A 24,120-nucleotide genomic window follows, 5' to 3' on the forward strand; every position below is an offset into this window, starting at 1 on the left:
AAAATAAAAACAATTAAAATATGATTTGAAACTTGTTTTCTTCAAATAAATTTTTACGGTCTTCGCTACACGGTCATTTTGATTTGTGTAACTATACGGTATATGACTTTTTATGCTTTTTCTCATGTAATAAACTTAGAGAGCTTTCACATTAATGGGCTTTAATAGTCGTCAGTCGCACACATACGCATATGTATAGGAAACGACACCAACTGTGTTGTTATATTGTGTTCAGCATAGAATTGAAGAGCAACAGTTTTTCAGTTGTGTTTGGATCGTTAAACGGTGCGGTTGTTGTTGCGGTTGATAAGCGATGTAAATAGTAAATAAATAGTAAAGAGTAAATTGCGCCTTTTAATTGACAAATATTTTTTTATTTACTATGAGTTGCTTTTGTGTATGTTGAGCAGCATAAGTATTGCGTAAACTTTGTCATTGTTGTTGTTCTTGACGCCCAACAACTATTTAATTTATTTTTTTTTTTATTAATTTTTAATCGTCTACATAAACTAAATATAAAATGCTTATAAACTATTATTCACACGTGCCGTGATTTGTGCATATAAATTTAGTTTGTTTTCTATGTTAACTATTTCTGTTAATACAAGAACCTGACATCGTGGCTGTGTGTTTAACTTAAAGAAACAAAGAGCACAACAATTCATTTTGTTGCTATACGAGCTGGTGGTGAAGAAAATGTTTAAAAAAAAATTTACTTAAACCCTATAAAAATAAAATAAATACAATTCAAAAGCAAAACCAAAAAAATTATTGCCATTGATTAAATTTTTGAATAATTTTTTAGAAGAGATCAACAATTGCCATATTCAACAAGTTGACAAAGCTTGAGGTGAGTGAGTTGGTTTAAAATATATGCCTACTTTAGCTGTTGTTTTTGTTTGTGTTTTCTTTATTGTTATTTTTTTCTGTTTTGTTGTCTTGTTTTGTTTTGCTCTCGTCTTGTTGTTGCTTTATTTGCCTTGCCTTGCCTTGCCTTGATAATATTGTATGATATGTGCGCTGAGCTATCAAACAAAACAATTAATTCCCTTCCTATTATGTGCTTCGGTTTCGATTCCTTATGTACGCGCATTGTGTAATGTAAACAATTTTTTCTTTGATTTTTAAATTTTTTAATTTAATTAAATTAAATTTTCAAAGCATTCAATTCAAACGCTGCTCGCTCTGTTTCGAGGCAGATTTGTGCTTTGTTATCTAAACTTTTGATAAGCACAAAAGCCAATTTACGGTATTTGTAATTACAGCTGCTTTGAATGGATTGAATAGCTTGATGATAGACTAAAGTTGAAAATTATTATCAGTCAATTGCACTATAGAAGATTTCACAATAATGCGCTCCACAAAGTCGCTCGCCCCTTTACTATCGTCAAGTATCACAAAACACTTTCCGAAATGCACAAAAGAATCACTCGAACCAAATGGTATCATGAACCGCCTTAAATATGAAATGACATGGAATTATTTCCATAGAAAAAATTTAGTTAAAGAAAATTTTGTTCTATTTATTGTGTATGAAATGCAGAAATAATCAAAGAAAAAAGTAACAAAAAAAAATTTAATAGCAAAATAATTTTAATAATTTATCTTTGATCCTTACAATATAATCAAGTTATCGCACAGCGCTTCCTAAGGAGTGTTATTATGTACTTCACAAACGCATAATCTAAATTCCGAGAGAGAATCAAGTCGCACCCAAATCCTCATGTTCAAAACTTATCTTCTGCACTAAATTGTCTTAGAAATAAATTATGATTAATGATTTTTTAAGATTTTTAAGACTCGCAAAATTATTGTCAATTACTATTTCGAAAGATTCAACAAATAAACTAATGACAAAAAAAAAAACAAATGCTTATAATTTCTTAAGTGAACTGAAATAAGTTGTAATAACGTCACGAGACCCATTTCGAAAAAAATTACACAAAGGAACTAAAATTCTGAATCATGCATTAACGTACACACATACATATATAAATCATGAAAACACTCACTTATAATTATCATTTTCTTTATAAGTCGTCGGAACTAACTTGTTTCAATAATATTACCCAATTTTTAACCTTTTGTTATACTTTAATATATAATATATTAGTAGTGTGTCAACATTCAAACATGAAACTGTTCGAGCATCGAACTATACGTGTCAAAAATATATATGTAGGTTATATACGTATATATATCATCCAACAATCAGTCGTATATAGATCAAATGAATATTCAAACAGTTTGATACTCAAACAGTTTGTTACGCAAACAATCAGAGTATCGTCGGGTATGCTCGAATTCGAAAACTTGAAACGAACACTACAAAAATTCGGAAATGGGCTAGCCATTCAATGTATTCGAACAACAAATCTGTTTCATGTGCATTTTATTTTTGATTTTCTTAAATAAATACGAATAACAGCAAAAGTTCGATCACAATTTGGTGTTCCAACATATTCAAGTTATTCATTATTAACTTAAAAGTCAACTGTTCGTATACAAGCATAGTCGAACATAGAAATGCTGGACTATTAGAATAGATCAAATAATATTTAAAATCGTAATTAGTACCCACTAATCAAACTTAAAAAATAAATTTGAATAGTCAGTCAAAAATGTGCATGTAGATCATATATTTGTCACCTAAACCATCAATGATTACTGTGTAGACCAAATAAATATCTAAACAGTCTATATCGATCGTTTCGCTGAGATGTGATAACCACTTTATTCGATTTTGTCACCTATGACAAAGGGTGATGCATTGTCTGCATTTCGTTATGGTTATACATTTGGACTGAAATGCATAACCAGAGCCATTGTATTCTCACAGCAGAATACGGACAATACTAGGACACAATACTGAGATCATCAGTTCTCATAGATAGATATTCATAAGTATGTCGAACAGTCCGCTAAGATGCAGTAACAACTATATTTTCCTACCGACGGTAAAGTGAGGGGCTTTATTTAGTAATGTATTTTGGATTGAGACACACATAACCAGAGTCGTGGTATTCTCACGGCACAATATTTTGATTAGTGTACAAATCAAATAAAAATCTAAACAGTCAATATTGAATACTCAGCTGAGATGCGGTAACCACTATATTTACACTTTCCTACCTACGAAGAAGCATCAGGCTATATTTATCGTAAATTACCAAAGCGATTCTCAAGGCATAATGTGGAACGTACTAGGCTCGTCAATTTTAATTAGTGTATGAGTTGATACACTATAAATTGTAAAGTCGACAATTTTTTATTGGATTCATTGGTTCCAAATTGTTTAGGACGACACTGCGTATAAGTTTGTTATTTTAGTAATAATAATATCACTCATACGTAGCAGCTACCATTAATTTGAGTATGCTGGTTTACATGAAAACAATATGTCCGAGAATTTTGGAAAAAATTTTTCAATAAAATAAAGATGTCTTTACCATTCTTTTTGCTATGACCATCTTCTTATTCTTCATCTTTCTTGAGGCTGTTTTCAGTTTCAGTAGCTATGTTATTATTTGAATATGACTGATCGATATACAAATCTTTTGTAATCTTAGCTATTTTATATTTATTTATTCGAAGGAGCTTATTTCTTTCTAAATAAAAATTATTAATACCATGATGTTTTGTTAAAGTGTATGAGGATATCTTAATGCAAACATTTGTATATTCCTTATTAATTGAATATGTTGTTTTTTTATTTAGAATAATAGTTCTGACGTCATTACGTACATAAAACTTTTATATTTAATGAAATTAGCTTGTAATTTCTTTAATATGTCATCAACTTTTCGTTTTCACACTTCCAACCATCATTGGAATCTATAGGAACTATTTTAATTGATAAAAACAAATTACCCAAGGAATTTCTCTATTAAAAATGAAATATTTGTATATGTAGTAAAACTGTAATTAATCACTATTATTTAATTCTGAAGTATTTTGTTTTTTTTTAGAATATCTTTATCGATACTTAATCAAATATCAAAACAAAGTATGGTATAATAAGTGTTTTTTCACTTCAAGTGAGTTTTTTACGACAATGATTTACTTACATATTTAGTCTATGAATAATTATATCAGAATGTAAATTACAATACTATGGTATATATAGAAGGGTTCGTTATTATATGACTAATGTTCATATTGATTATTTTGAAGTATTCGTTGAATCTTTTTTATTTCTGAATGTATTGAAGATACTTATAAAACTGTTGTATTAATGATCCAGAGATTCATATGATATGAATAAAATTATTATTAATAAATTTTTGAGGAGTTTAGATCAAGTTCTTTATTTAAAATATATAATTTAAATTACTGAATTTTGTTTTAAATTCAATTTTGTTTTAACTACCGTCGTAATATTTTAATGATCTAAAATTTGGTTTTTAATTAAAAACTTGATTTAAAGTCCACAAAAATTTGTTAGTAAATAAAAACAATAAACTAATCAATAAAAAATCAATTAATGCAGTTATTGTAAATTACTCTATATCGACATTTAAACTTCTTGAGAACTACTATATTTATTTTCAGTTTTATTTTCTTCACTTTTCAAAGAGTATCGTCTCGCGTTGTCCTCTTCTCCTCGTGGAGCATAAGTCCTCTACCAAAGAGTACAAAGATTTAAGACTTTGTTTTAAGCAGCTATTATTATTTCCTCCTTTTGTAGAGTCTTATTAATATACCATTAAAAACGTTTTTTTTTTTAATTTCTAATAACTAAAAACTATTTTAAAGTCTATGAAGTTTTTCATTTAATTGTACTCAAAAGTAACATGATAAATTAGAGAGATCTATGATGTTATAGCTTAATGTTGAGAGCCAATCGTTATAGGTTATTGCTCTTTCCAATTATTTATGTCATACATTCTTAAAGTAAACTGTTATTTTTAATTACTTATTAACAAATCAGTAATTATAATAAATTATTGAATTAACATTTTTTAAAAAAATTGTTAATTTGATTTGTATTCTAAACATATAACTTTTCATATTTACAAATTTTAGACAAAATGTACAAAATTAATTTAATTAAGCCTTGAAAATTAATTTCTGTTTTTTCTTCTTGTTGCTATTTTTGTTTATTCTTACTAACATACTCTATTGTATTTTAAAAATTTGCATTGAGTTCGAATAATAAATTTAGCACGAAAAGTATATTAATTCGAAGACACCGTACACTTCCAGACGCACGAAAATCGCAACTTTCCGCATCCGGTAAAAAACATCATTGATGGCATGAATTTCTCAAAAAGTTATTCAACTGAGAAGTTCAAAACAATCAAAGAAATTGCTTAAATTAATGTTAAAATCAGTGAAAATTTGCATAAACTAATTCTTGAGTTGAAAACGAATAAATAGAAGAATCTATAACAATATCTTAGCTGATAAATAAAATCTAAATAAAAATATTAGCAAATAGTTTTTATAAATTTTCGTGTGATTTTCCAGTACTCAACTATCAAATCTTATCAGTGTTTATAATTTTTGCGCACTATATATACTGATTAAAATAGTTCAAAAAGTTGATTGTATTCTTTATAAATCTTTAAATTTTCATAAATCAAAAATTTATTTAATTCCTACTGATTTATTAAGTCAACTGAAGTTGAATACTTCATACCATCACATAATCACAAAACAAAATAATTTTTGATATTTGATATTATGTATATAATTTTCCACAAAAACATATATTAAATTGATTTTTAACCTCCGTTTCGACGAAAGAAACTAAATTCTTAATAGAGAGAGAGAATAAATTGTTCGACATATCTTTCAGTAGAGAGATATGTCGAACAATAGTTAATTACAACAAAAAAAATGTTTATAATTTATTAATAATTGAAGTTTTGGCTGACCGTACAGCTGTTTCGAGTACAACCAAATACCCATCAACAGTAATCTTGGAACTATATTATGTTGAAGCTGTTTTGAGCTAGTGCACTTAAGCACTTATAATCTTTTTTAACTCGAGCTATTTTCAAAACCCCTCTTTACACCTTGACTAAATTATTGTTTATCACTTCATCAGACTAAGCAATAATTGACTTCAGATCTGCATACCTCCCCGAGGAGCCTGTAACCATTTTAAGATTTGATAACGCGGTGTTGGTAAGTCTGTCAGTTTTCGCAAATAAATTTAGGAACTATTTCTTATATTAAATTATTCGTAAATAATTTTTTGACACTGCAAAACTAATATTAATATGTAATTTGTGTGAATGAATGCTAAACGCTTATTTATAGCAGAAAAACAGTCCGAATTAATATCTATTGGGACCTTCATTGATCAGCAATCTGTTGTGACAATTATTAAACCAACTTGTTTTAATAATAAAACTCATAAGTTTTATAAAGTCAAATGTGAACAGCTATGCGAATTCCTCAAACGAAAAATCTTTTATATAGATCATTGATTCCTAAGCGGTGGTCCGGGGTCAGAAACCATGATTAAAAACGGTGCGTGAATCAAATTTAACAAGTAAAGATACATAACTTGTAATTTGTCCACTGAGATCCCACAAAATTTTTCCAAGTAATTATATACCTATCTTATAGCCTATAAAATGTACTTATGCACTTATATGATCATTATACATTATAACAGAGATGCATAAAGTATATTAAAATAATCATAGAATTTATTATTCTTAAAGTCCTTAGTCAGAAAAAGGTTAGAAACCATTGGTATAGATAGTGCTTTGTCCGGTGCGAATCTTACAGTGACATCATGAGTGCTCAGAGTTGCTGACTTTTGTAAATATTTCTATAGTACAGCATTAGTACCAAAAATCACCAAACAAGGATTTTTTAAATATTTTTTTTCCTTAATAAAACCTACGGACTAATTTAAAACTTCTAACTTTAGACAGAAAATGCCTATGTTATATTCTCTATACATAATTAACCGTTTCAAACACTCTGTCATATTGAAAGTTTTTGGAGAAGTCTCTGCTACAGATACCCAATCTACCAGGTTCTAAAAAATAAATTGTGTTTTATGTATATAATTTTTACAATAATTTTATTTAATATAATTTTAATTTGTTTAACATTTAAAAGTTTACTAATTTTTTATAACAATATTTCGAACATTTTAGAACCAACTATTATACTTATTTAACTCTTCCCAATGATTGACTTGAAAGAAGTTATTTTGTAATAACCACAGTCATTCATGAGATTTTGAAGATAAGAATATTCTAGAAACTTTTTTTCTCCATCCTCAGATTGGAGCTTCTATTTTCTAAAGCGCCTCGTAAGCGTTTTTGGCTTTGACGTCAATAGCCAGGTGATGAGATTAATATCCAATAGTATTTGGACACCTCATCCATCAAGTATTTCAAATGATACTTGATATGTTTTCTGCAAGATACTTGCAGTTTGAAAAGAAAACAATTTGCAACAATGTTGCCATAAGAAGTATAGGCGTTGTGAGATATTTTAATATCGCGCAATACTTAGATACGCATTCTAAAGATATGATAATTATGTATAAAGGCAAAGTGCCGTTGTACTAATACAGGGTATTAATTTGTATGCCCATCAAACAATGATGTGTAATGTTGTACAAAGCACGATGAAACCTTTTCTTGTTAAATTTAGTGATTTTTTATGCATTTATTTTCTTCTAATTATTTTCAGCCAAAGTTGCATTGGTATTTGAAAAATAGGCCTTAACTTCTGGTAACTATCTGTCTATATAATTATTTTTCATCTCATGAGATGTGGTAAGATGGATATATGCATTTCTATCTATGATATGATTGTGTTATTATTGTGAAAGAGTAATGTCAACCAGAAGAATCACCAGGTTTAGATATGCCGCTATATCTGATTGATTTAGAACCTAAATGATATTAGCGTTGATTGATTATATATTTTATTGAAAGATAAACTATACTATGCTATTGGTTTTGGTTTTGTGTTAAAAATGAATCAATAGTAACGTAACTGTAGGTGAAAACAAACCCCAATACTAGCTTAACCCTAATTGTCTTATAAATAATCTTAACTCTAGCTTAGAAAATACAGCAAGTGTATTTAAGAATTTACAGTATTTAAGACTATTTATAAAGATATGGTCCTCAAATGAATTTCGTAGTTCTAAATAATCTGTATAAATATGAACTGACTTATCACTATTTAACAGTACATAATTTTAATTACACCTTGCAGAATTTAAAATTTTTTAACTACTATTGAGTGTTGTGGGATTATCAGTGTAACCGTAGGAATCGGTACATGAACAAGCTGGATCAGGATCACTGTGCATAATTGCAGATTGACCCTGATTTCCTTGTCATTATTGTTGTTGGAGTTTAATTTTAAAGCGTATTTAATAAAAATCTAGAAGGCAAAGTGAGTGACTGGAATTCGATTCTAAATACTTTAAAACATCTTCGACAATGTGGTTCTCATGACCCACATTATAAAAACAGAAAATAATCATTGTACTTTGTTCATGGACTTGAAATGAATTCTTTTATCTATCTAATGATAGAATTTTCTATAACAGATAATCAGTATAACTATAGATGTTTAAAGTGAATGTCTGTCGCCATTTCATTCCAATTGTTCATTTGTATGAATGTAGTGCAAGTAATGTTTTATATAGTTTGACTTGAATATAAACCTTCCGATACAGTTGCTCATCCAATAAAAATCATATACATATAAGACCATATCTTACATTTAGTTTTTCTCCGTAAATTTATTTAAGTTTAAAGGTTAGAATTTTATTTTACCGTATAAAACCCACTAGTTCTATTTCAGCTATAACATATCTACTATACAAAATGCCTTCATATGTTCACTATATAAAAACGTTGCGTAGAAGTGCCTGAAAAAGAGACCGACCTATATTAAATTATATAACTAATAACAAATTTTGTTTCATCATAATTTGGAATATATGTGAACCTATATGTGGAAAACCTTGATGACAATGATATCACTTGGTATAACATTACATCAACATTATCTCTGACTTTATTAAACTCAATATTGAAGACTATTAGTCTAAATAGTTTCAAAACTAAATTTGACGATGGTGTTTGCTATATCGATTTAATACATCATACATTGATATGTAATTTTATTATCAGCTTTCAGCTATCTTTCAATCTTTATTTGGACTCTTCAACATAATTATAACTTTTATTTTGTCGGGTAGTTTGAAATAAATTTTAATTAATATTTAAATATATACGCTTTTTATTTTCACTATTGTGTGAAACTTTAGTGTGTTATTCGAGCAATGACCCTTATCAACTATAATAAAAGTAGACTTTCTTAAACCATTATAAAACATTATCTTATCGAAAAAAATTTTTTATTTTCAAAATTTGCAATTGTTTGGATTATAGTTACAGACTAATTGAGAAATATGCATGAATAAAAAAATATTAAGGTCTATATAATCAAATGACGAAAATATTATAAATAAAGAATAAAGCACAAATTTAGATATTTTTAAGTATTACTAAAGAATATTGTACCGAGAATTTTCTAACTTAATAATATTAGTTCATTAATATTACATTCAAAACCTCAGCTAAGTGATATATTGTATGTGACAGTTTTATTGTATATAATAATCGGTATTTCCACAGATATTTATAGCAGTATTTTCAGTTGACAACGTATAGTAAACAAATTAAGTGTTTATTTATTATATTAATTCATAAAAGCAAATTACGGCTTTTCAATCAATACTACATTCAAGAATTTTGTTAGATTTAGCTGAATTTTGTGTATAGGAAGGGCGCATTAGGAGTAGGTTGATATCTCGGGCGTCACAGATTTTCAATCATGCGAAACGTTATTTTGGAATTGAAATTTTATTAATAAAATGTGATAACCTATGCCAGTTTTTCGGAACATGAAACAATCAAAATCGGTTTTATAAGGTAATTATTATTAATTACAATAATAGCTATTATTAATAATTGATATTAATTATAATAGACTTGTTTTCCTTTTTCCTGATTTTTCCTTTAAAATATAACAAATCACTTTCTCTTCTGTTTATTAGTTCACCTATTTCATATTTAGAGTTAAGTCTAAAGTTCGGCAATGGGGTTTCTCAGGTTGGTTGTTGTTCATTTATATCACGTGTCTTTAACATTAACTAATTTTATATAGTCTTTTTAAATGTGCTTGATCTGTACAATATTCCATACTACTTCATGTTAGCATATTGTAAAAAATAAATAATCGAATGAAAATAAACTATAATCTAATGTCGAAATATATATATATATAAGTAAAAATACAAGTTACTTAAAAAAATTCTCTACATATACAGTATTTTAAAATAAATTTCTATTAAATTACTTCCCTGAATAATTCTTATAATAATTATAGTACACAGTATAATCATAGGTTAAGTCACGTTTATTCTTCTTGCTCTATAAAATATTAATATTATAACGAGCTATTTAAAAATAAATTAAAAAATTATAATACACTAATATTTCATAGTATATTATATATAGATTTCTTGGGATAATTATTAACTACATCCCACTAGATATTACCACGATTAATTGATTAATTTCTTGAACCGATGTTTTCTGGTTTTACTTGTATTTAATATACTATCAAGATTAGCTATTGGAAGCTAATATTATGTTTTTTGCAACTGAAAAAAAAATCAATAACTCATTTATTTTATTTTAAATGGCACTTTATTGTTTATAAAAAAAAATAATCATTCTTCGGCAATTAAAAGTTTTTATAAATGTTTAGGGAACTAAATAATTTCACCTTATTATTTTCTTTTTATTTTAATTGAATTTATTAATAATAATTTTAAACAATAAATTGTTTACTTTATTGTATTATTGTAATTAATGCAATTAATTTTAAATTAAATATAACTTAACATCTAATTATCTACAAATTAGATAATAGTTCTTCTAATAGTCGAGTTTCGCAACTTATAGTCAATATTTCACAATTTCTGAACTTTTTTTTTTTAAACAAATTTTTAAAGTAAATAATAATTTATTCTCGTTGCATATCTTGGAGAGATTAGGCTTCGGATCGGTTCTTGACAATATGATCTAATTATATACTGCAAAACTACGGGTTTAAAAATAACTACAGGGGATTAAACGTACTTTCAATCCATTAGTAAAGTAGATATATAATATATTATACATTTAATATATTATTATATTTATAATAACTAGTCACAATTTAGACTATAAATGAATTTATTTATATATTTCAAAATATATATTAAATAAATAATATATTATTATTCATTAGTTAATTAATAATTATCACGATATACCCCACAATAAATCTATAATAGAATGTTTAATGTGGAAGTTTCAATCGTATTAATGGCTGTGTGTGGACTAAAATATTTATTGACTAATCTTTGTTACTATACTCATTTTCATAAATCTAAATAGGGTTCTTATAGATAGTAACATATACCATGACTCTTAATCTTAATGGATTATTATAAATATTTTGCACTTCACTTATCATAAATTGGGTGATATGGCAACTTTAAATCAATAATCAAGTCGAAAAATTGATCGGCCGGCCTAATTATAAATAGAAACCGTTCTGTATTTAATAGACCAACTAATATCGACGTATTCGATATCTAGAATATTAAAGAAGAATTGTTTCTTAATTTCACAAAAAGGCTAACAATCACTGTAATTATCCCATCTTTTAGGTTGCTGTCTATCTGTGAATTTAATATATATAATACTAACTAACTGAACAAAGTTTTTGTGAAATATTTATTTATTGATTGCTAACTATGGGTTAATGTGGCTTAATAAAGATTCACTTAGTATATGACTTTTTTAAAAAATTATCTACGAATTTTTTAAACATAATAAACTACAATTTATTTATCATTTTACTTCTTATACTAATTAGAAATTATTTCATAAGACTTTCTTAATTAAAATTTTAAAAAAATGAAAATGTAGCAATGAAAACAAACTTATTGATTTTGTAATCTTTGCAATTAAAAATTTATTAAATAAGAAATATGCATATAAATATTACAAAGTAATTAATTTTATATAAACAAATTATTTGTTTAAGAATTTTTTATTAACGAAAATCTTACATTCAGCTAAACTGAAATTAATAAATTATAAATTCATTGTAAATATATATAAATATAATCAGCAAAACTGAAATTAGTAATTAATTTATTGTAAATATATATTACATATATACATAATATATATATATGTAATATATATATATTACATATATATTTATATATACATTATATATATATTTATATATATGCATATAGAATGATTAATTGATCTATTCCATAACTCAACATAATAGTTAATAGAAAAGTATATTTTATTATTATTAATTTTGCACACTATTTTATATATAGTATATTATATTTGATTTTGGTTTTTTATTCCTAATAATTGTGATTAAGATTTTTTCATAATCATAAATACATTAAGTCATTAATATTCACCAAAGAACAATTAAATAGTTGACTCTGCAGTTATAATCTATATTAATTTAGAGACCCAAGTTACTAACAAGACATATGAAAAGGAAACTGAAGAACTCGAAAGAGTTTTGAATTAAAATAAATTTGTTCATATGACCAATAGAGATTTCTAAAAACACCTACAAATTAAAAAATATGATTTCGCATTCTGAATGGACTTAAAATAAAGCCAGAAGTTCTTCAGAACAAAATAACCCATTTACAGAACACTTAAAAAAAATGTTTTGCAAAATCTATTCATATTCAAAAAAAATACAACTTCTTGTAGTTTTTAGAAAGTGACATGAGTTTACCTCTATTTTATTTTATATGATAGTTGAATAATATTATAATATTAAACCAAAAAAAGGTCACAATTAGAGATAAATGTAAATATTTAAAGCAAATCAAATTGAATTAAAAACTTATGCTTATAGTATGTTACACTCAATAACAATTAGAAAATGATATGTAGTTCAAAGAACTGCTAAAATTTATATTACTGATTAGAAGAATAAATACTATTTTTATAAAACAAACAATATCTAACGTTGGGTCATATGGGTCATTATTACAACGAACGGAGAAACATTATAGTTGAGATAAACTATAATTCTATATATTTTTACTTGAAAAAGTAAATTTTAAGTGATCACTTTTTAAAAATTTGTTTCTACGGATATTTCGATAATTGTCTATACTCATCTATAGGGAACAGATATAATAAAAATTTTTGAAATACATATCAAATAACAATCAAATTGCAGATACATATATATATTTATACAAAAATTTTATCTCTATTCTGTTCTCAATGTTGTTTTTACAATACTATGTATATACACTTGAGTATAGTAGTACATATAGATCTTACAGTTGAACTTTATGTTGATAGCAGTTCGTAAAGGACTTTATAAAAAGAAAAGCATTATATTATTATGTTATTTTTTGTTTAATTTTATTCTTAACTTAGGACCTTAATAAAATGTTTAAGTCTAAACTTATCTATCATTTCATTCGCTAACCATATTCGCTGTGGTTACTAGGTCGCTTTTTTTTCTGCTGCCTTGACAATATCACTACAATGCGCTTCTGCGAATGTCATTAACTGTGAACTATGAACTTCTCCGAAGTCTGATCGATCCAGTTCTACTAACGAGGAAGAAACCTTATACAAATATTAGTTCTAATTTCGCACTGAATTAAAATTCAATAATATTGTTATTATTATAAATCGAACTATGTAGACGCAGTATCTTTGTTGGTTTACAAGAACTTGAAAAGTTATTAGACAAGTTATCGATTTATAATTAAAAATTGACATATAATACGTAGGTACTTCTGTTATTATTATAATTATTGTATCAGGAATTCTACACACTGCGACTCAGATGGTTATGCGAACCTAAATCACCTATGGAAATAGAGACTTATCGTTACAAATTCATGATACATGTATTAATTTCTTTCTATTATAAATTTTTAGAATACGTGCATTTAGCTCAGTTTTCTATTATTAAATTTTTTTTTGTTTTTAACGCTTAAGTGATTTTAAAACCTACAAATATCAAAATATATTATATAACGTATTTTCGCATTTATTGTAAAACAATTTGCATAGCTGGAATGCAATCTACTTTTGATTGCCAAGTGCAGGCCTCTTTGCGAAATACTATATGTTATGTATCGAACAAATTTTTAATTTATTTTTCGGTTTCGTAACTGCAAATCAATTTAATTAGAAATAATTTTTGCAACAAGAATTCAATTCATGAATTTTTTAACACAAAGTATCTGTGTATCTATGTATGTGTGTATCTGTGAGTATCCATTGTTGCGAATGTAGTCACGTGTAGACAACATGGAAAACCTCAATTGACATAAATTTTAATCATTTGATTCAATTTAGCAAATCACAGTCGCAAACGTTACCCAAGACGGCTTGGATTGCGTGCTAAGCCTTAGAATTTGTCTAGAAAATCATAAGAAAAATCGGATTCGGCAAAGTGCATTGGCGATTCAGTTCCTCCGCATAGCAACTGACTCGGTGCCCCACCATTAAATTTATAACATATCAAATAAATATTTACTTAAGTTATTAGTTTTTTTCACTTAAGTGTTGTTATCTTTATTCGATTTACAAGTGTTTTTTTTTTATATATGAAAACTATTGATTGCTGTGAATTCTCGTACGTACGACGCTTTAGTTTTGTATATATACAATATTACTATATATATTACTTGACATTTGTGGTTCTTAGCCAAAGCTGTGACTACTAATTATATACAAAATATTATTATGAGATTGTAATATGAGTTTGTTTATTATTTTATATTCCATTGCAACATACGGTTTTCAATTTTATGCCATATATGTACCATATATTATCTGGTTTACCCCCCACTCAACTTTCAGTTCGCAGTTCTCCGTAGAATTGTTCAGATACTACCATAAAAGTGTTTTATTTATAGATATAAAGTTATTGTTTATGCATATTTAATAATTATTTCAATGTATATTATTAATACAAACTATTTAGATTGATTAATGATAGTATTTTGTATTATCTGATGTATTGTTTTCATATGCGTGTTTCCACTGCCTTTAATTACATGATAATATAGAAATAAATTAAGATAGTACATCTAACATTTTATAAGTGAAAATATAAAATTTTTAGAATATAAATATATAAAAGTATAAATAAAAGATCAGTTCGTTAAATTATAGAGCTTTAGTGTTTTGTTCACAAATCGTAGTAACTCCTATTAATTCTTCAGGATTTAAGTCAGTCATTATTAAGAATATTAATATTTATATATAAAGTGATTCTTTTTTTTAAGACTATGGTACTAATTTATTAATCATTTTTTCATTTCAATTTATATTAATCATTATTTTAAACACTTTTTTGCAAACCTTATTACTGGTTTAAGAGCAAAATTTTTTATTATAAACTGATATCATCTTAAAAAATTACTACGAAATTATTAGTATTGATATTCTTCATTTTACATCAATATGATGTATAAAAAAATTATATATTACTTTATAAAGTATTAAAATGATCATCTAAAAGCAATGATCTCATATCGTATTATGTCTAGAAATACAACACAGAGAAGCTATGAAAAGATTTGCCGCGAATAGACCGCTGTATATCTATTGGGTGACGGGTTTTAAAAGCATTGAAGGAAATGAAAGGGTAGATAAAATCGGCAAGATCTCAAGATCGCCAAGATCTCAAGTTCGCCCAGATCTCGGGATCGCCAAAATTTCAAGATAGCAATGTGCAAAACAAGCCATTTGTAAAATATTTTATTATTTTAGCTGATCCTTATTTATTTGTAACTGAGTACAATAGTTTTTGTTTTGAGTTTTTAGAAATAAGATGTCTAAAAATATAATGCTTGCGTTGATCATAGAAAGTTGTTTAAAGACAATATATTTGAAAATAACAATTTATTATTTTTTGCAATTTTGTAATTATTAAAAACTCATATAAGAAAATATAATATAATCTCTTATCAGTTTTATTTAAGCCTGTCAAATATTAACATAACAGATTATAAGTAATGTAAACAAAACTATTAACTTTGATAAAACATAAAAACTAACAATTTATTTTTTTGCTAAAGAGTAAAGTCCAAATTTATCGAAAACACCAAGTCCGAGTTCTAATCTTGTAATATTTGTGACAAATACGACACATTGAAATAATTAGTCGAATATTATGTTTAATTTATTTTTTATAATGAGTTATCACACAACTTTATTATTGCAAAAATTGACTTACTTATTTATTAATTTAAATTATAAATATTATTTTTCATTATTGTTATTTCGCCTTGGAAAAATTACACTCGTTACTGTCACAAGAAAGAAAAAACATCTGGTACATTATGTAAATAAGTACATGTTTTTTTCAAATATTTTTCTAAGAATATCAAAGTTAGAACGTTTCTACATTAGTCATCCTATTGTTTTCTAAATTGAAAATAACACCATTTTCATTATATTTACAAAGAATATCAAAATCTTATAATTGATTTTTTTCAAAGTCTTAATCTAGAACTTTGGACTTAGTACCTAAATCTTAATGATCAATTACAATTGAATTTTTCAATGTAAATGTCGCATGAGTAAGACCTCATATTCAATAATTACCACATAACTGTAAACGGATTTTCACTAATTATCCAGATACTGAATTCAGTTCACTTCAGTATATTCAACAACTATAACCTTAAACGGATCTTCACTAATTATCCAGAATTCAGTTCAGTTCAATATATTGAACAATTATAACCTTAAACGGATTTTCACTAATTATCCAGATACTAAATTCAGTAGGACAATTCAATGAATTATTAAAAAAATTGTATGAAATATAACAACAATGGAAGAAACATTAAAGGAAAGTATACAGTGTAGTTTTCAATATTTAAATTAAATAAAACAAATTTAAAAACAATAAATGAAACAAATATTAATTTAAGCGACATATAATTTTATGACTTTTATAAGGAGAAATAATTTAAGCCGATTTATCGTTCCAGAACCATCTTAAAAACTATGTCTTTGAGCTTCTATTTGCCTTGAAATATTCAGGATTATATTGAATATTGCAATCATTGATTGCGTTTAAGTGTGAAGTCGGTATTTACGTTTCCGCATTGGTCAATAGCTTTAAATATTTCTACAAATAATTAAATACAGTCTTTAAAACACACGATCTATAAGGTAACACCAAGGTTCAAAATTTGGAGACCATATAATTATCTGGCATATGCCTTAACAATTCCTTGGTTGCTCTAACAATATAACACGCAGCACAGTTTCGTTGAAACGAAAAGCTATCCAGAGCATTTTGATCCACACATAGAAAAATAACTCATTATTCATTGAACTATTCTGGGCACCATTCGCGATTATATTTCAATTATCTTTATTTTTAAACAAGTAAGGACTAATAATATTAGACCAGTTCATAAATAGCACAAAATTTGCATTTTTAAGAGTCCAGAGATATATGATTGATTGGCTTTGGGTTTCTTTTACTCCAAATGTCACAATTATTTTAATGAACAAACTTACTGAGTCGAAAGGAAGCATCGTATTTCATCATATAGCACTCTATAATCATTTTTTATTGATTATCAATTTTGGATGCATATATGCATTAATTTATATATTTATTATTTATGTAATTTATATTATATATAAAATAAATAATTTAAATATTAAAATAATTTAAAATAATTTATATTATTTATGTAATAATAAATTATAATAATTTATATGATCTTATATTGCATGTTGAGAAACTTCATATCAAACATGTTTCCAAGAGCCAAATGATATCAAACGTTTCTTAGTTCTAGGAATAATCGGAGTGACCAATTGAATGTACTATGTAGTTCCCTAGTCGTGTGCGGACATAATATATTGAAAAAACACTTGGTATTTCTTAAACTTTCATTTATTTATTTTTTCTAAAAGAGACGTTTTAAATTACCATTTTTTAACCGAAATATACAGAGTTTATATTTATTTTCTGAAACAAACCAAAATATCTAGAGTTGGCGAAATTTTTAGAGTTTTGGCGAGAATTTTAGAGTAGAAAAATGATACTTCGGGGATTAATAACTTAACGAAACTGAAAGGTTATTCTTAGTATGCATTTCGTTTAGTGGAAAAAAGTGTCATAATGCTGCTTCTCTGAAAATATCATATTACGTGCCTATGTACCGAAGATTGTTTTCTGTTTATTCTACTCTAAGTTATATCGTAGAATAAGACTACTTTATATAGTTTTTTCTAGCTCACTAATGGTGTTTTCAATCCAATTTCATCTGTATGTTCTGATTTCACCGTTACTCCTCTTCTGTTTAGTTTGAAGTAAGTTTAAGTCTCCAAATATTTGGAGACTTAAATTATACTTATATATATCATATTATTATTTTTTTATATTATTTATATATATTTTCATCTAACATAAAATGTTATTTAATATTAATATGTTGAAAGGTAAATATATTTATTTATTTTATTTATAATTTCATCTAACATAAAATGTTATCGAGTGACAACGATGACCTATTACATAGATTAAATTAATTTTTTTAAATTAAATTAAATTTTCGACAAATTAGTATGAATTTTTTTTTAACACATAATAAATAAATAACTATAAATTCATACAATTTATGGTTTTTTTTTCAAAAATGCAACAAAATAAATCAATTTTAATAAGCAATAAAATGCAACCACATAGTCACCTTGATATGTAATATAACATAACGATTAGCTACTCGAGCGGAATATGTGATAACTTCGAAAATGTGGCTTTGTGACATATTCCAGCAGCATAGGTATAAAGTATTATTTAATATTAGAAAATTTTATAGTTAAAAATAAATTCACATTTCACCTAAACTGCATAGTGAAACTAATTTAATTAGTTTTGCATGCCATGCCAAAGAATGTTCTGTCGTAAGATATTTTAGAACGTAGGATTTTACTGGCACTGAGTATTCGAAATCAACATTTTTAACCACGGAAATGCTGAAATAATATTGCGTTGCAGAATATAGTTGAGGGGTGAGTGTCCATTAAATTGTTGCAAAATCGAAAATTATGCTAAACACAATTCTTGCGTCATTTGGTAAACAAATTGTTTTGTATGGATTCGAAGGGTTACAAATTTCTTCTTTTGGTAACAAATTAATCCACCTACTTTTTTTTCCCCCTTCCTCCCTGTATTTCAGAATCTAATTAAATGTTGTCTTGTATTAAAAGCAAGAAAAGTGTAGATACTGAAATATTTAAAATTTAACATAAGCTTTTAAATAAATAAAATGTTAACTCTGAAGCAAAAATTTCATTATCAAAGAAATTATTATCTGAATTATGGACATTAATAGTCTTTTTCTTTCCGTTAACTAAATATCTTCTAAATAAGAAACACATATATATAAATATATGATATATGATAAATAACATTTGGAGTATAGTATAGCAACAACTTATATATCACTTATACCATGTTTCCACTGTCTTATTTAGGCAGTTTTGCTTATTAATGCCGTTAATGAGGATAATTTACCACAAAGGAATTTTCATATAAATGAGCTTGTTATAAATAAATTAATTGATTAAAAAAGGAAAAATGTCAAATGCAACGTTTGGAAATAAATTTTTCGCAAGAAGTTTTTACAACATAGAGTACTGTTTGGAGACATATCTATTATGTCAAAATAAAAAATATCGAAAAGTGTGTTGAGGGCTAAACTTTAAATAACGGAGTAAGTGGAAACAACAACACTAATTTTAGCAATGAGAGTGACGGAACTTTGAAGAAAAATGAAAAATATATAATATTTGTGCAAGACTCTTAAAACTAGAAGAGACTTTGTGAAGTCCACCTCAGCCTGTAGTAGACAGGGGTTTTGTTGAAAAAGTAAAAAGAGAATTATAAAACATTTTTAAATTTCACTATGTATTTTTGTTTTTCTAATACTGAAAGGAAACTTTCTCATTACACGAATCTTCAGGTGGCAAGATATATTTTCTAAAAAAATTTTAGGTATTACAAAAGTATTACAAATTATTACTACAATATCTGTAGTATTACAAAGGTATGCAAAACTAAGGTATTGCAGAGAATATTCTGTGATATATTGCAGAGGTACTGCAGGGAATATACTGCAATGTCTTAGTTTAATTTTTTTTTTTTGTATTATTTATGCTATTTCAATAGCATAAATTTATTTAAATTTATTTTACAATAAATTTAAGTTTGAAGCATCGATGTCAATCAAATATTCACCAATAATCTTGAAGAAAATGTTGAAGAACAATTTTTCCAGATGCAATTAAACTTTTCAAAGTTAGAATACCTACAAGTTCAACGAACTAAAACAAGCTATATTCTTTTTAACCAGCCCTTTTACTTTTTTTAAATATTGTACAAATTTGTATCCTATCAACCAAAGAAAGACTGCATCCAAATTGCAGTCTCAAAGAGGAGACTCCTTCAATAATGAGAGCTCCATATCTCAAATATACATTTGATGAAAACATACAACATATTAATTTCTTGGTTATAAACCAGATGATTTTGATGTATGTTATGACATACAAGTCAGCTACCGTGCAAGATAACTTCTTGTGATGTCAGATGGTTTATTATGATGTCCAGTTATGATGTCCTTATAATCTAAGTGACTCTATCTGGAATAAACGATAATTTCTACCAAAAATAATGATATTAATATATAATATTTTTTTTTGTTTATTGTTAGTATCCTGTGGTCTTTACTCATTCTCTGGGAAATCTAATAGACTATCGAAAGTGTAACTCTAACAAGAGTTTAACGGTGTTTGATTGCTATAGATAAGGCACTGCGGAATGAAACAGTAGAGTTTAGAACTATTCATTATTTGATAAACGCTTTAAATAGCGTATTGCTCTTATATTATATACTAAAATTATATTTATATATTTAAGAACTATGATTTGAAAATTAATATAATATTCATTAAAAAAATAATTTTTAAAATATTGGAAACTTAAAATCCTCCTAAAATTAAGTTTTTTGTTAAATTTTTCCAAATAATTTTTTTTTTTACAAATATTTGAATATTAAATATTTATCCTTTATTTTTTACAGATCTCATATTATTAAAAATGTTTTAAGATTGCAACAACAACTATCTTCCTGATTATTGAAAGCCAACCTTGCACAGTCCAAAATGATTAAGACAAGTTCAAATAATGTAAACGATACCACCGAAACCGTCGATGTATATTTTGAAGCAAACTCAGATAACAACATCCAAGAAAATATGGAAGATATAAACGACTTAACAAGCAATGATGAACAGAATGAGGAGAATGATGGTTACGACTTGTCACTTTCAGAATGTAGTTCTCTTAATCGTGATGAGTCGCTCGATTTATTTACTGAAGCCCCAACGCGAAAAAATTCCTCTAGTACAACTTCACAGAATAGCGATGAAGTAAGCTTAACAGATTTATACCTTAATGACATAGAAATTGATCGTAATGAAGAAGAGCAAGCCATAACAGAGTTGGTTCGTGTATCAGATAGTAAAGAAATCGTGGAAGTGTATGTATATATATTTCACTCTAATGACACTTATTAAAAATACATTTTTGCAGGGGACAGAATAGTAGCATGCGGGTAGCATTTGGAATAATTCTTCGTTTAATGCTGCCCTTAGCTAATGGCGTCGCACGTAGTATAAAAGGGATACGAGATACTAACTTTCTTCGAATGTTAAAGTCGATAGTCTCTAGTCGACAGGCTCTAACAAATATGGTTGCATTTGCAGCTAACACAATATCCATGAATTTATCTTCCGTGCAAGGTTTGTGTAATGATCTATTTACAATTTTAATTGTGATAAACCACCTGTTTTTAGTAGTTACCCATCGATTGGAACCAATTCTAAAATTATTGAAAGTTCGTAAGTCGCAAGATGGCTTAGAAAGTCTACCAGATATTTCTGCACCTGCTACGCCAATTGCACCCCTGATGTATTCTCCTTTTATTCGCGAGCCCAAAGGATCTCTACCGCGGTTTTCGACTTATAAACGCAAAACCACGGTACCAGTACAAGCGGCCCCTAAATGCTGTACACTTAACATTTTAGCTGAGCCGCCAGCAGGGGAGCCTATACGTGCTGATATCGTTTTTATCCATGGGCTACACGGATCACTGGTGAATACATGGAAACAGGGTCTGTGGGAAAATGAACGGCAACCTGTAGAGTTTGAGCGTCCACCTAAGCCACCAGTACGTCCACCAAAGAGACCACGTCACTCTCGTTCAACTGTATTACGACCACCACACAAACAAAAACGTGCACGTTTTGCACACTCCAACTCCTTTAAACAGTCCAGTGAAAGAGACACTCAGGATGAATTAGAAACCACCGATTTCGGACATGGGTAAATTGTTGTAAATACAATGTAATATTGAAAATTTACTTATATCTCTAAAATTTCTAGTAGCTTCTCCTATGTATGCGGAAAACCGATAGATATTAAAACCTGTGAAGGTGTAGAATACAGTTTTCCAACTTTTCGTTTGCGTATGAATGATAATGGTCGCCTTTTGCAAGCAGAGCTGGAGTCGATTTTAAATAAGTCCGATTTAGCAGAAAATAATAATAACAATAAAGACAATGATCATCGCAAAGGTAAGTCATCTACGAAACTATCGCCAGACGATCCAAATTACTCAAAATGCTGGCCTGGAGATTGGTTGCCATTAGATTGTCCAGGAGTACGTGTAATAGCTGTGAACTATACAACCGATCAATATCTTTGGCGACCATTATGGAAGAAAAAGGAAGCACGTACGAATTTAGTACAGAGATCACATGAAATGGCTGAGTTACTAATCAAGCATCAAGTTGGTTATGGCCATCCTATTATATGGGTTGGACATTCAAAGGGTGGTCTTTTTGTGAAACAAATAATTGTCGATGCATGGGAGAGCGGAAAGCCATCAATGGCACCCTTTTGGCGTTCAGCAAGGGGATGCTTTTTTTATTCAGTGCCACATAGAGGTTCGCATTTAGCCTCAATTAAAGCGCCACTTTTAACTAGATCAATAGAATTGATAGACATAGAAAAGAGTGAGTACGGTTTTTTTTGTATTTCTTGTCTTTAACATACTCGTATTTTAAAAAACAGATAGTAAGTATCTATTGGATTTGCATAAACGGTTTGCTTGCCTATACCATATGGGACACCTAAGAATAGAAGTTTTTAGTTTTGTGGAAACTGCTTTAACATTAATGTCGGTACTATATTTACGCATTGTAGGCGTAGACTCAGCTGGTAATTGCTTGAATTATATATTATATTTTATATTTGTAACATAAATGTCTATTAAATAAAATTTCAGATCCTGGAATTGGAGATGTATGTGGAATACGTTTAGACCATCGCGAAATTTGTAAGCCACGGAGTAGAGAATGCATTTTGTATAAGGAACTGGTTAAAATGATTAAAAAAGTTTATTAACCGTTAACCAAAAAGTAAATATAAGATTTAAGCTTGTTATATATTTTATACAATATATGAGACATGTTTTTTGAATATTATTATGTATAAGTAAAAATTGTGATCAACTGGAATAATGATTATTGTGATCATTAGATATTTTATAACATTAAAGTTAAGTTTAATTATTAATAAAAATTTGTTAATAGAGAATTTTTATTCTGTAATGGCACAACAAATTACATTAAATAAATTTGATAAATAAATATATAATTTTTATTATTTTATTTTTAAATGAAATGGAATTGAAAGCCAAAAAAATCTTTTTAATGTTTACAATTGAGAGCAACCAATTCATGTTCAATTAATTTTAACCTTTGTATTAAGATTATAAAATAGTGCGTTTTTCAATTTAATATATCTTGAGTTGTAGGTGTCATAACGGATTCATATTTTCAGAATCTTACTAAAACATTGACTTATAATCATAATATATTCGATAAAAATGCTTCTTTGAGAGCTATAGTTTGTAAATGGGCTGAGTTGTATAAAAAT

At 27.1% G+C, this 24,120-nt stretch overlaps 1 protein-coding gene across 3 annotated transcripts; it reads left to right on the forward strand.

The window, feature by feature from the left end:
• The first annotated feature begins 253 nt into the window (after positions 1–253).
• On the forward strand, positions 254–23,786 carry LOC119679886. 3 transcript variants are annotated; one of them, XM_038092470.1, is made up of 7 exons: positions 254–850; positions 21,200–21,658; positions 21,712–21,920; positions 21,975–22,503; positions 22,564–23,195; positions 23,254–23,400; positions 23,468–23,786. In XM_038092470.1, the coding sequence occupies exons 2-7, from the start codon at positions 21,282–21,284 to the stop codon at positions 23,584–23,586; spliced, it is 2,013 nt and encodes a 670-aa protein (XP_037948398.1). In that variant the 5' UTR covers positions 254–850; positions 21,200–21,281; the 3' UTR covers positions 23,587–23,786. The 3 variants fall into 3 exon arrangements, with proteins under 3 accessions (XP_037948398.1, XP_037948400.1, XP_037948399.1); XM_038092472.1 differs by having other exon boundaries at positions 22,567–23,195; XM_038092471.1 differs by having other exon boundaries at positions 21,978–22,503.
• The last annotated feature ends 334 nt before the right edge of the window (positions 23,787–24,120 follow it).

This window comes from Teleopsis dalmanni, chromosome 2, assembly GCF_002237135.1.
Source record: "Teleopsis dalmanni isolate 2A chromosome 2, ASM223713v2, whole genome shotgun sequence".
Taxonomy (NCBI): domain Eukaryota; kingdom Metazoa; phylum Arthropoda; class Insecta; order Diptera; family Diopsidae; genus Teleopsis; species Teleopsis dalmanni.

Bases quoted from the DNA above. Each gene is read 5' to 3' on its own strand.
- LOC119679886 (XM_038092470.1), top strand. From the start codon at position 21,282: ATGATTAAGACAAGTTCAAATAATGTAAACGATACCACCGAAACCGTC. The intron at 21,659-21,711 runs GTATGTATATAT...ACATTTTTGCAG, and splicing joins AGTAAAGAAATCGTGGAAGT to GGGACAGAATAGTAGCATGC. The intron at 21,921-21,974 runs GTTTGTGTAATG...ACCTGTTTTTAG, and splicing joins GAATTTATCTTCCGTGCAAG to TAGTTACCCATCGATTGGAA.